The sequence below is a fragment of the Gopherus flavomarginatus genome, chromosome 12 (assembly GCF_025201925.1).
Source record: "Gopherus flavomarginatus isolate rGopFla2 chromosome 12, rGopFla2.mat.asm, whole genome shotgun sequence".
Taxonomy (NCBI): domain Eukaryota; kingdom Metazoa; phylum Chordata; order Testudines; family Testudinidae; genus Gopherus; species Gopherus flavomarginatus.
The window spans coordinates 36,278,101-36,292,560 of record NC_066628.1 but is presented as its reverse complement, the minus strand read 5'-3'; the positions used below and the strand labels follow the sequence as shown (position 1 = coordinate 36,292,560).

Genomic DNA, 14,460 nt, shown 5'->3' with positions numbered 1-14,460 from the left:
AGAACTACTGCGAGGTGAGCAGAACTACACACTGTTATGTATGAAAACCATTAGCACCAGGTTGGCAGGCTCAGCAGAATGCTCCAAGACAGAGTGGACAATGAAACAGATTTCTTCTCTTGTGGGTCAGGGTTGAAGGCCCTGAGAGCCTTGGTTGAGGGATGCAGGGTTAGGAGGCTGCCTTTACTTCACTGCTCATGCTTTGCTTGTTTCAAAAACTCAGACTGACAACCCTGCAGCCTGATACCTTCTACCAGCCTGAGTCACTGACTACATTTATTGTAAAATCTGGCTCTCCTCCTTTGGGTATTACCTCCTGCATGGCCAGGGATAGATTTAAACACATACTTTTGTGTGTGCGCGCACATGTGCACACCTGATGAAAAGTTTATAAAACAAACTCCTGGAAATGAGGTCACTCGGGATTTTCACTGATTTTAATTCTGCTGGTGAATTTAGCTTTCCCAGTAGGTGGTGCTCTGCACCAGTTCATCTGCCTCCTCCTAGCATCCAGCTCACTCAAAGTAATAAGTGCATTGACACGGGGTCCAGGCACTATTTGCAAGGGACCTGATGTGCTTGTATAAGATGCAGGATGACCAGTAATAATGAGAGCCAGGCCCATGTCCCAAAGTTCCAACTTAAAACCAAACTGTCCTGAAGTTTTGAGGGCTCAGATTCAGAGTTTTGGTTTATGGCCCAGCTCTCCTGGAAACCCTTCTCTACTTTCCTTCCAGGGGCTCCTCTACAGTTTGCAGCAGCCCCTCTCCTCCTTAACTACCTGGGTTGCACCTTGAGTTCACTATGACCTAGTTCAACTACTCTGGCCTAGGAGAGAAAAGGAAATGAGGCCAATCAGTTGGTGCCCGGGCCCTGGGGAGAAGAGGCTCTCACTCCAGTTCACTGGAGCCCTGTAGAGGAGGATACCTGGACTGGATATTGGGTTGTGCTGAAGCTGCTTCCCTTTCTTAGTTTAGGCAGAAATGGACAAAATTGTCCCCCTGATTTTTGGGCCCTTGTCCCTGAATCATGACCATTGCTGGATCAGTTAATGATGACAGGATGGGCTTGTCTCTAGTTAATCAGTACCACCCTTTACCTGGCTGTAGGTCAGGAAAGAGCTCAGTCTCTGCCTGTGCAGAGAGCAAGGGACTACCATCCAGGGGTCTCTTGCACAATGGTGCAAAGCCCAGCCACTGAAGTTGCCCTTGCCCGACTAGGGTTGGCTTCCTTAGGAATTTGCCCTGGAGCATTAGATGGTGAGTTAGGCTACTGAAAAAAGAGGGAAGAGGTAGGGCGGGATTTCCAAGCCAGAATAAATTCTTAATTAAAAAAAAATCTTACAATCAAACTTTCAAGACCCGGAACTGAGCCCCAGCCCCCGCATCCCATAGGCTGAGCCAGAATAATGGAGACAGGGACAGACAACTCTATTGGGACTCTTCTCTAGGCTGATCTTCATCCGTTCCCTGCACAATTATTTGTGGGGTGCATACCTCCCCCTTTTTGCCTGCAGGAAAGTGGAATCCAGCTAAGCAAATAGGACTCCAAAAGATATGGACCAATGAAATTCTGACTTTCCTGCATCAAATACGTTGTTTGCCTGCTTCAGTTGTGCTGCCCAGAAAAAAAAAAAGCATACAGGCATAGGGCAGCCTCGTCAACTACTAAGCAGCAATCCTAGGGAATCTTTAAATGCATTGAATACACTCCAAGCATGGTGTGCTGCTGTGAATTTACTGCAGCAACAAAAAATCAAGTGATACCAACAGCCCCATGCTGTGTTTTGGAAAAATGGTCATTAAAAGTCTGGAGGAGAATAAGAAAAACAATCATTAGAGCAAATTCTGCACTGGCATAAACTGGCACATCATTGACATCAATGCTACTGCATCAGTTTACACCTGCAGAGAATTTAGCCCACAGCTTTATTAGGTGCTAAATTCAATTACACAAGCAGGAAAGCTGGATAGTTGGTTCATTCCAGCTATACTCTCTGTATCTGCAGAGGTTATCAAGTAAAAACATGCTGGCCAATGAAACACAAAGTAGAAATATTACATCATCAGAACCCCTCTCACTGGCAGATCTGCCCTGTTACGGCAAGATACTGTTACACTGCAAATCTTAAAAGCTGCTTAAATCCTCATGGGTGTCATAATCATAATGTATTACAGCAGAGAATGAAAGAAAGGTGCATAGATCATTATGGCAGATGAGACCCCTTGGAGACTGGAGACTGAATTTATAGGTCAGTTAATTCCAAAGTGATGACAATAAAAGTGACATAATTCTTTCCTTCTCCCCCGCAACCCCAAATTATAACCAAAACTGCCAGCTAGCTAAGCGGCTGGACCAATGGACAATAAAGGATGGTTGCAAACAGATGCAAAAACAACCTCTCTGGGCCTTTTGAAGATGCTATGGGAGCTGCTAAATATGTAAATCTCTAAATTTCCAGTGCTTCGCTTCTAATAGAGCTTTTGGCCCCTCCACAGCTGCTAAACAGCGACAGGGAGAAAAGGACTGGTTCAAAACACCCTGGTAAAATACAAACTGTCTCCATACCATGGAAAGCAGGATGGCGTGAACCACATTCCAACATGCCCTGTTCTGTTTACTTGTAATGAGGGTAGGTTGGTTATTTTTAGTGCTAGTTGCTGGACATCTTGTTTTCTAGAGGTTGGGTGTTGACTGGGTTGTATTTCTGTTTGGATTCTATCAAAAATACTACAAGAGAAAAATAGTTTATGCTGGCGGTCACTTTGATTGAGACTTGGAAGTTCAACACATTCTGACCTCCTCCAGCTTTTCCTTAGGCACATATAGAGCCAGGGTCTGCTCTCCATTACTCCTGTTTTACATTAATGTTACACCATTGACTTTAATGGAGTCACTTCACTTTTACATCAATTAATTCCAAACAGGATCTGGCCCATGAGTTGTTGTTGATCTCCTTGCTGGTACCTTCCTTTATGCTACCTTGCGTCTGGAATATTTTCTACTACCTTATATTGCCTCTAGGAGAGCAAAATCCTGCTGACTTTACTCATGCAATAAATCTCACTGCAGCCTTGCTCCTTAGATTGTAAGCTCCTTAGGGCAGAAACCTTAAGTCTGATTCTGATTTCACATCATTGTAACTCTATTGACATCATTTGAGTTACTCCAGCTTGACACCAGTGTTGAGAGCCACGTCTGGCCCTTTGTCTGTGTGTTTTGTAAAGCATCTTGCAGACTGATGCTGCTGTATAAGTCATTTTAGTCTGAAAACAACCCTCCTGCCTGTAAGTGTTACTAATTTCCTGATGCTTCTCTTTTCATAATCCAAGCCCAGTAACATGTTCATGGTTCTGCTTTCCTAGGACTGGACCAAATTCTGATCTCTATCGTGCTGGTTTTACAGCAGCATGACTGCCATGGCTTCAATAATATTATCTTTTCAGGTAAGTCAGAGTAAACTCGGACTCCCTGTATTTCATTTTGTAAGTCACACTAGTCCATTTCTTGCTTTGCTTGGGATTGATAAACTATTCTACCTGTATTTGCCTACAGCCAAAACACAGCGATTGACTGATGGCTAAAAGCTCTGCAAAGAACCCTACTTTTCTTAAACCCACTAGGTCAAAGGCAGCCCCAGTTTGTGATGCAAGTGGGTGCAGCTACCCCAAAAGCAATGACGTTACATCCGCTTTCACCATGGCTGAATTTAGCTCATTTAAGGGTGCAAAGCCTGTTTAAACAAATGTAAAGTGACTTCAAATGAATCTAGATCAGACCCTAATTGTATTACATATTGATGTTTTATTTCATGTTTTCTAGCTATGCATCTAGTGATTGGCTCTATCTACCTGAGACATGCAAGCAACACTGAGTATCTAGCAATCAGATAAAACGCTTTATCCCCCCACAGACAATCACGCCAGGAAAGAAAAGCCTCACAGGATGCTTTTGCTGGCATGTCACCTTAAAGCCTCTCACCTTTCTCTGTGACTCATCAGGGTTTATAAACGTCTTACAATTTCATCACGTGCTCTATTAATAACAAATATATAAGCAAGAGCTTCGTAAGTCACAGCAGAATAAAAGCAGTAGGCAGGTCAAAATTCACTGCTGTCTGTTTTCTCCTCTCTCCACGGGCAGCAAGACTGAAAGACCAGACCACGCCATCCAGAAGAACAACTTTCAGAGTTCTTACAAGAAACCGTATTCCACACACGCATACAGGTAATTGTCTGCATTTCTACTGTAATATGTGTGGTACTGATTTTCTAGAGTGGAAAGCAGCCTTTAAAGAGGCCATTCTACTCTCCATATAATTGCACATGGTGCATTGTCTTGTAGAGCATGGAGCTTTGTTAAATTAAAATTTGCTTCCATAGACATTGATTAGAATGTGGATCCCACCATATTCCTTCCCCCTCTCTCCCCCGCTTTTAAAATCTGAGTGCGATGAGTCTGCCATGAAAGCTCAGTCCTTATTACGCGCTCACATCTTGATGAATAGAAGTAACTCCTAAAGACACGTACAACAGAGGCATTAAAAAATTAGTTGAATTTATATGCAGAAAATAACTCTCACTGATAGAGATATACCTATCTCAGAACTGGAAGGGACCTTGAAAGGTCATCGACTCCAGTCCCCTGCCTTCACTAGCAGGACCAAGTACTGTCCCTGACCAAAAAAAAGCCTTCCCCCCCTCCCGGTCCCTAAATGGCCCCCTCAAGGATTGAACTCACAAGCTGATCAGGGGAATAACTAAAATGCTGATCATGTGAACATTGGAATAAAATGAGTTTTTAAAGAATTTTTAAAAATAAGCCAGGTGCCATCAGATTTTAACAAGCGCAATTAAAGGATCTGGGGTGCTTAGAGAAGACATTGTCTGTCTGTTCATAGACTGGGTCAAGTGTTAAATGGTTGTGACTATTAGACAAAGGACAGTGGCACATGAACATTTTTGCAGTTCTCCTACTATAAATTCAGAGGGTGAAATTCTGGCCTCATTGAAGTCCATGGGAGTTTTGCCATTGATTTCCAGAGAGCTTGGATTTCACCCTTTGTCCACAGCAGTCAGGGTGGGAGGGGTATCACTGCAGGCTTCCGCACAGAAATCTCCTGTCATGTCTAAAAAGACCTCCAGGATCTAAGAGTTAATGTCCTAATCGCTCTCTCATCGGATCTCTCCTCCAGTTCTCCTTTCGCTCTGCAAAGCACACTCGCTGCACGCACACATGAATGTCACGTCGTCAGAGTTTGCTTCCAGAGCTCAGATGCTGGCACATCTGGGGAGAGACTGCATTAAACCACCACAGACACCCCAGGCCCTGCATAGGAAATATAGCAAATCACCGTAACTAGAGAAAATAGCAACACTTGGCTAATAACACCATGCAGTCTTCTTTTTGATGCACTGTGCCTGCCAGCAGAGCTTTTGTTTGTTTTGTTATTTCTGCAAATCCTATTAGCTTGTTGACAGCCTATAATTGGAAGGGGAGGCCAGCACCTGTCAAATTATAATCGTCAGTGACCTGGTCTCATGTTTTATCTAGTGTACAACGATCTGACAAATAGTTTTACTGATTTGGTTTGCGCACACACACACACCCCCCCCCCCCAAACTAGGGATTTGGTTGGGCTATATAGAGTAGACCCTGCTTGATAAGTCAGGCAGAACTGTCTGTGTTTAGTCACTTGGGAGCTAGAGGTAACCACAAGATCTGAGTTCAGCAGCCTCAGCAAAGAATTCCCTTTGTATTCACCACTGCCAAGGCCTGTCTCCTCTCTAGGAAAGACACTACAAGCCCATAAAAAGGGTTGGGGGCCAGCAGCAAAGTTCAGATCTGTGTCTGCAGCCAGCTCCCAACTTCCTCAGAGTTTGGATGGACTAAGTTTAGGGCCTCATCTCTGGAAGGAAACAGAAATCACTTAAATATATTCTCAAAATCTCCCCTCTCTGAACGGAGCAGCACACTGCTGGGAGGTCCTGCCACACCGTCACCTGGGGTCCTATGGCCAGAGGTGTTGTGCTTTCTAATCTCCCGCCAGCTGGGCACTCACTGCTCTGCTATTCCTTGCATAGTTCAGTCACACATGTAGCATTTGCCCTCTCACTGAAGCTGCCTTGCAAAACCATCCTAGGAACTTACCAGTCCAGGCCCGATATCTATGATATCGGCATGATATCTAGACTATCTAACTCCACTTATACCCTCTGATTAGATGCATTTCCTGCTGCACTCCTCTCTTCCCGCCCCTTGGCATCCAAATTAGACTCTCAGCCAGGGAAACTAAGGTGAGGAGTAAAGACATATTTAAGGTTCACCTCAACCAGCTACATTAAAATACTACAACTTGTCCTCCCTACATTAGGATGTTGCACCATCTTAGCTAATTTGTGTTAACTCTCTGGTTGTAAACCACAGGTTCTTCCTAGTATAGACACAGCCAGAGAAAGTACAGCAGAGTTGATGCTGGTGTAAGTTATCTGCTGAAGGGGCTAGAAATAGATGTACATCACAACAGCTTAGGCTCATCCCTGAATTTGGCCCAGATTGTCTACTGTGTATATGTTAGAGAACCTCAGCAATCTCTCTCTCGAGAAATCTGTGTAGATAGATAAAATGGATCTGTAAAGCTGAGCAAACTGAGGAGCTTGGAGAGAATCCAGGAAGCCACAGGAACCATTGGCTGGAGATTTTTCGTCTGTTGCTACCCCACAGTGCATTCCAGTGGCAGGCCCCCTAGCCACTGCTGTATAATTAGTCAGTGCTAAACTGCATCTGCAGATAAATTCCAGCGTTTCTCCCAAAGTCTGAGCAACAGCTGAAGCTTCCCATCAGCCATTTATCTCTGGCAACTGAAAGCCACAGACCTAACGCCAGCATCTCAAACAGCCCTCGCTAATGGAGTCACTTGTGGACTCCGTTTGCCCCTCACAATCTACCCAGGGAACCTGCGAACACAGACACTGTACAGGCCAGATGCTGGACAAGTTACAGTTACCTCTAGCCTGTTTCCTTCCCAGTGTATTCTCTGCCCATACACATGACATTTGCCCATGCCTTTATATGCACTCCATCTGCAGCTCATTTGTACCACAGGAAATGCATTTCCTCCTTCTTAACTAACCCAGACTGGAGCACACAGGCGGCTGGGGGCAGTCTGGAAGCAGGTGGGCAAACCTGCCCCACAAAAGGGCACTCAGTAGCACTGCGCAGGAGAGGGCAGAGATCAGAATGTATGAGCCTGAAGAGAGAAGGCAATGCCAGCTCTACACTTCCAGGAAGAGGCAGATGGGGGTGGCTCTTCTCATCCAGGCATGGACACTCCAGCTAGGCAATTTTTCTGCCAGTAGCTGCTGAGGCTAAGAGCTGTTTGCAGGAGCTCTGTCCTGCTAAAGGTTTTTTCTGATGGGCTGAAGGAGGCTCATTCTTTCAGCAACACCCTCTCCAAACCCTCAAGTTCACTCCCAGACCAAGTGCCTCCAGAGTTCATTCACATTGCGGGTCACCCCCACCCCCACCCCCTACCTTGACTCCACTTCCTCCTCTTCTCAAAGGGGAAAAAGCATTGGGCTCTGAGCCCCTCCACTCAGCTCATTAATTACACGATTACCATAAGAGCTTCCCAGAAAGCAGAAGATTGGCTTGACAGCATTAAGGGCCTGATCCTGCAAGCTGCTCAGGTTCTCCTGCCAGGTGTTGAACTCCAATGCAAGCCAGAGAGAGTTGTGGGTGCTCAACACTCAGCAGGAGAGACTCAGCGTCAGGCAGGATCAGGCCTAAGAGCGCTTTGTTGAGTCACCAGATCCAGCTTTTTGGTGACCTTAGAGCCACCTTCCCTCCCCCGCTCATGTCAGCGCATAATGCCGCTCGTCTCACCACTTAACCCTGCTGGCTGGGTCCCAGGCTCTAAAAGCCATTTCTCATCCCTCTGCTCTGTCATTAGCGCTCAGCGCCTCAGCAGCCAGGTGACTGGCTTTTGTTCCTACGCTTCAGCTGCCTGGCAGGTGGGGGTTGTTTTTGTGACCTGTCCCATGCCAGAGCCCCATTGCCGTGAGCGGAGGCCCTGCATTTGCATTGTGGTGGTGATTACGTCTGATAGCCCGGGCGCATTTGTGCTGTCAGGCTGGGTGGTCATGCAGGCTCATGCAGGGCACGTTGTGCTTATATAGTGAGGGAGGCAGGCTGCCTAATCCAGTATGTGCTTGGCAGGTATTTTTGGCCGGTTGACTGAACCCGCTGGAGAAGATTTACTGAAATAGCGACTCGCTGACGACACCAGTGGCCAAACAGAGGAGAAGTTTACGGAGGACACCAGAAATAACGGAGAATGTCCGTGATCAGCGCCTTGCCTTTCTTGAAGCCCATTCACCAGAGGCCTCTGCGGAGCTCGCCTGGACGCCAACGCCGCCACACGCTTCCCGCCAGCGAGTTCCGGTGCCTCACTCCTGAGGATGCAATCAGCGTATTTGAGATTGAGAGAGAAGGTAAGAGCCCTCCTTCCCCACTAGCTATCTGCCTCAGTCCTGCTCAGCCAAAAAAACCACAGTACTGCCCCAGGCCTTAATTCAGAAATGCACCTGGTGCTAGCATGCAAGTGGAAATGTCCCGCTTTCTGCAGGGGACCAGGGCTGAGCACCCCAGGCAGGAACAGCCTGAGAGTCATTGTGGCATCTATCTTAGAAGCTGGTGCCCAAAGTGCTTTACAGCGCTAACCAAATAGCAATGGAGAGACACATGGAAAGAGAGAATGAGTGACTTGTTTACCGCTCCGCCAGCGTCTTTAGTGTCAGATCTGCTACAAGCCCCAGTCAGTCAGTCAATCTGTTTTGTGAGGGTATTTGAAAACTCCCCTTCCCCCAATAAAGCCAGCCCCCCCTCTTTCCTCAAGGAGAGGGAGAATCAGAGGTAGAGGCAGCTTTAGGTGTGCAGGAAGCCAGTGTTATAGGGTGGAACCCACTTAAGGGTCTGTTCCTGGTCTCGTTGGAGTCAATAGCAAAATTCTTAGACTCCATGGAGTCACACTGAAGTCACGTTTATTCACATACCAGCACTACTGTCCAGAGAGGCTCCCTGCAGCAAGGAAAGCAGCAAAATACATTAGAAAGCACTTGGCCCTCTTATCCTGCCCTAGGAAGGGCTTTTCACCATAGCAGGGTCAGTAGGACCAGATTCCACTGGGAACAAATAACCCTTTTTCTCCTAGCTGCACGCTTCTGACACTGAACACTGAAGCCAGCTGGGATTCAAACAGATTAGTCAGAATCAATTTTTCAGTGTCCAAAACCAGAGAGAGTTACAGATTAAGTGCTCATTGGAGCCGAGAGCATGTGTAGCCAGCCTAGTTCTTCTCAGGAGATTTCTCTGGGTCTGCAAGACCTACAAACCATGGGCCGCATCGCTGCTCGGCTCTGGGCTGAGTTTGGCCCTTTGTTCTCTCTTGCGATAAGTTTCAAAGGAATGCCAGCAAACCTGCTAGAGGAGAGGGAGTAATTTCTGTGCGACAGGCAGCAACGGCCAATGGCAAGAGCCATCCTAGCATAAGCCTGTAATGTTCCACTAATGAGAACTTGCCACCTGCTATGTAGAAGGGAGGGGTTTCTACTAGTAACCACAAGACCAGATTCTCCATCGTGTCATTTACACCTGCGCAAAGGGAGAGCAAAGTGGATGTAAATACTTCCATTCTGATCTCTTTTGCACAGGTGTAATGACTGTACGAGATACAGGACAATGAAGAACACGGCCTGGAAATCAAAGCTGGGAGGAGCCCAGAGCAGAGGGAGATCACTACCACAGCTCTTACCAGAAGGCAATATACATGTTCCCCGTTCTCAAACCCTAAACACAAAGACTCAGATCCACAGATACTGAGGTACCTAAACTCAAGAGTTAAGCACCTAAATCCCAGTTTTGGCTCCACTGTGATGCACAAAACTCCCTAAATTCACTCAGGGCCTATGTTTTCAGAGCAGAAATTCCCTAGGCACCTGTGTTTCTGCCTCTAAGCATGTTCACTGCTGCCTTCCTCCAAGTATGTCCTGCCTAAGCTCCAGAGCAATTCATGAACTAGGGGAAGACAGCCATTCGGCACCCAATCCGGTAGGGGTGCTCAGAGGCTGCCTCCCAGATCCAGTCCCATTCAAAATCCGGCTGGAAGAGGTGATGGTAATGATATTGCCCACTGTATAACTGGACTGCAGAATCATTCTCTCAGCCTTGGGCCAGAGACACACAATGATTCTGTAGCCCAGTGGTTACAGCGCTCCCTAGAGGTAGGGACCTCCAGCTGTTTGGTATGGGGTGAGGCTGGAGCCCCATTGCTGTTCAGGAATCACCAGTAGAGAGGCACCTACCTCACGGCTGCAGAACACCTATGTCCAAGAGAAGTGTGGCTTAGCACACTCTCCTCTCATCGGAATTGCCCAGTGGCTACAATCAGCAGCTTGGCTCTGAGCATGCTGGATCCCAGTCTAGGGCACGTGTCTCTCTCCGTCCATTATATAGGGAATCTCGGTGCCTAACTCGGCTTTGTGGATTGCCAGGTGTGCCTGTGATTTTCGAGGTGCCGGAGGTTCAGTGTTGCAACATCCAAGTCCCTTTGTAGATCCCACCCCACCTTTCCCTTTTATTGATCATTTCCCAAGCTGTAGAGATCATCATAACATTTCAAGACCAGTTTTTGCCAAATCAGTTAGCAGGAACTTTGAAACTATATAAATATCTGTGGCTGGTTTTAAATGGAGTGCTAAATGCTGTAGGAGTGACTCCGAAAACCCGCAGGGAGAGCGCAGTGAGCTAGCAAGCCTTAAAGCAATGTTCCGGATCAGAGATGTACTGATCAGAGAACAGAGCAGGCACAGGTTCCTAGGACAGTTCTGCTCGGAAGAGCCGAGGGCTTTGCTTCCTCAAGTGTGAAATGCCCAACTTCTAAAAGGAAGTAACTTACAGAAGATGTATGGGTGAGAAGGGGAATCCTAGTCCTTTGTGGCTTCTCCTGGAAGGAGAGATTGACTTGAGCCACAAAATTCAGATCTGGATACAAGCTTTCCCAGAGTCTGGAGTACCTGGATCCAGGGCTTTGTTTCACACCCCTCATGTTTATTAAGCTCCAATTCCCAGCCCATCATCAATTAGTCTGAGGCTCTCCCAGCCTTGGGGAGGCGGCAGTGTAGCTCCAAGAGGCTGTTCCCTCTTGACATTGCCTTGTTTTTATTCTTCTCTAGCATTTATCTCCGTTTCGGGCGACTGCCCCCTTCACCTAGATGAGATCCGCCACTTTCTGAACCTGTGCCCTGAGCTGTCGCTTGGCTGGTTTGAAGAAGGCCGTCTGGTGGCTTTCATTATAGGCTCCCTTTGGGACCAGGAAAAACTCAGCCAGGTAAGAACCAGCTCCTGTTACTACATCTTGTCTCCATTTCCTTTCCATGCTAGGGATGGGGAGGAGGACGACAGAGCTTTGAGACAAGAGGGTGGAGTCCAACGTGCATAGACAAGACTGGTTATTGGGGGTTACTCCAAGGGAGCATGTGACCTGGGTGCTGAGCTGAGCACCCAAGTGCAGGGAAGGAGGGCAGGGGTTGCCCCGGGTACCTAATTAGTTCAGTTTGTAAGACACCCATTTTATATTTATTTCAAAGGGGTGGAGGAGGCTCCATTTGCCAGTCCCCTCCAGCTTTGCAGCCATGGTTCAGCCCTATCTGCCAAAAGGGCTTTTCCGTTTCAGAGACATCCACAACTCTTGGGGCAACAAGGCTTTGGCTAAGTGCCAGAGTAACGCAGGCTCTGTATTGCTCCCTGCATATGCAAATCCCTGCTTTTCTGTTCTAAGGGGCTGCCACCTTACAGACTAGAAACGGAAAGGGAAAAAATTCCCCCTCTGCACCTTTCATTTACAATGTGGCTACTACTGAAAACCCAAACTCAACCCACTGTTAACTCCATCAAACGATTAACTGCAACACAAACAGGGCCATTCTCCTAGGGACAAATACACTTCCTGCTGATTCAGCCTCTCTCTTCTGCAAAGCACTTTACAAACTAATCGATTTCTACAAGCAACCTGGAGTGAGTTCACTCCTGGAAAGAGCTCTCGCAGTATTAATTGCTACAGGATAAAAATAAGTAAAAGAACTGAGAGTTATTGCTTTGGTATTAAAATGGGTTTAATATTAAAAAACCCTCTTTACAATTACAAGTAATTAAAACTGAACAGAGCTCTGTAAGCCTTTGCAGGGGAAGGAGCACCCTCTAACCACTTCGAGCAGGAAACTAGGTGGCTGGACTCCTGGGGTATATGCCTAGCTCTGTCACTGCCTCTCCGACACCCTGGGCAAGTCATGTAGGACCTGATTTTCAGGAAGGGCTGAACAGCTCCAGCTCCAATTATAGTCATTTGGAGATGGAGATTGGGGAGGTGGGGACTCGGAGCTCAACACTGAACAATAAGGCCCTAACTGCTTCGTGCCTAGTTTCCCCTTCTGTGAAATAGGGACAACTTTATCTATTCAGGGTGCATGGGTATCATGAGCCTTAGGTTACTGTCTGCAAAGCAATTTGTACTTGGACAGCACCTCCAGTAGACCATCCCTGATAAATGTCTATTAGGGATGGTCTAGACAGTATTTGGTCCTGCCATGAGGGCAGGGGACTGGACTCAATGACCTCTCGAGGTCCCTTCCAGTCCTATGAGTCTATGAGGTGAGAGCCCCAGCTGGAATGCATCTGCCTACTCCCATGGAAGCTGCTCATTCACACCAGCTGAGGATCTGGCCCATTACATCTGTAGCCCAGTCAAATGAGTGCTCTCAACACAGAATTAGAGGGCACTGCAGCAGTGAGTGAACCGCCAGCTGACACGCTTTCCTGTCTCTCCCCCACCCGTGGCAGGACGCACTGACTCTGCACAAGCCTGGTGGCACCACCGTGCACATCCACGCGCTGGCCGTGCACCGCACCTTCCGCCAGCAGGGCAAGGGCTCCATCCTGATGTGGCGCTACCTGCAGTACCTCCGCTGCCTGCCCTACGTGCGGCGGGCCGTGCTGATGTGTGAGGACTTCCTCATCCCCTTCTACCGGAAATGCGGCTTCAAAGTGCAGGGCCCCTGCGAGGTCACCGTGGGCTCGCTGGCGTTCGTTGAGATGCAGTACCCTGTGCGTGGCCACGCCTTCATGCGCAGAAACAGTGGCTGCTGAGAGGGCACCTTCCTCCAGCTTCGACGCTTCTCAGGCAATGTTAGGGGTGGGCAGCCATGTACAGGGAGACAGAGCTACACAGCAGCTGCTCTCCTTACAAGCAGCATTCATGCTCACTGCTGACTTTTGTGCCTGCCTGGTATTCCAGCTGGCTGCCTTTTAACTAGTAGCTCCAGGCCCAGCCCACTTGCCTCTTAACTGGTCCTAGCTCTGATCCAGCCATTGAGCTTACAGATAGGGAGCGAAAGGCAGCAGAACCACAATAAGTACCCTTGCCTCTTCTCCGGTCCGCAGCTCAACAGGCAGGCTCCATAAGGCTACAGCTGTTGAGTTTGACCTCCCCAGGACAGGGGTACGTCAATTCTGGCTAGCCCGAGGCCTTCCCTTTAGTTCCTGGCTTTAAAAGCAGCAGTGGGAGTAATAAAGCTCTGAGAGCATGGAGCATGTTATGCAATTAGAGGGGGTCAAAAAACAAACATTGCTTGAGAAGCAGCACTGCATGGATCGGTCCATCGATTTCCTGTTTTCGTTCTCTTTGTCAAGTGCTCCAAGGCCAATAACATGAGGCAGGCATGTGGCAGACACCTCTCTGCTGGGAAAAGCCGTACGCGCCTTCTCACGCTAGCTGCTCGCTGCCATGTTCTGCTGTGATGTATTAAATGGAATCCGTGCTCACGTGTTCTGTACATATGCGAGATACATTCAGCTACACTAGGCTCCAGCAAGTCTCCTCCTTCCTCCCTCGCCCTCCTGTTGTTATAGGTTGACAACCAACAGCCGTGTGAAATCCCATAATAAAGTAGGCTCAGTGATGGCTACCCCTGCTCCGACAGACTAGGGCACCAACTTTCAACCCAACATAGCAGATACTGTCCCCAAACCACAGCACGCTCAAGGCCTAAGAGAGCAAAATAGAACATGGGACTGAATGCGCTCTAAGGAGCCCAGCAAGGAGGCTACACCACTGGATAGACATTTCCACCAACTCCCACCCCCAAATGGTTATTAAGGGGGTAGCTTTTTCAACAGACCCTTTAAGATATATTTGTGGTCTTTATCTAGTGCAATCCAGAGCACTGCTACAATGGCTCCAGAGAATCACAGACGAAAAGTCGTTCCCATCAGATTGATCGGACAATCACACATGGTTTTGCAAAATCTGAACATGGCAACACCACTTGATTTATTCCTTAAGAACAAGAGGGTATATCAGCCCACACTCCCTCTCTCATCCCACTGACCAGTGCTGTATATAGACCA

At 47.7% G+C, this 14,460-nt stretch overlaps 1 protein-coding gene across 1 annotated transcript; it reads left to right on the top strand.

Annotated features, from left to right (window-relative positions):
* Positions 1-3,373: 3,373 nt before the first annotated feature.
* AANAT (aralkylamine N-acetyltransferase) lies at positions 3,374-14,171 on the top strand. The gene is made up of 5 exons (XM_050919460.1): positions 3,374-3,446; positions 4,144-4,227; positions 8,218-8,492; positions 11,232-11,386; positions 12,895-14,171. Exons 3-5 carry the CDS (start codon positions 8,336-8,338, stop codon positions 13,198-13,200), a joined length of 618 nt encoding a protein of 205 aa, XP_050775417.1. The 5' UTR covers positions 3,374-3,446; positions 4,144-4,227; positions 8,218-8,335; the 3' UTR covers positions 13,201-14,171.
* Positions 14,172-14,460: the final 289 nt, after the last annotated feature.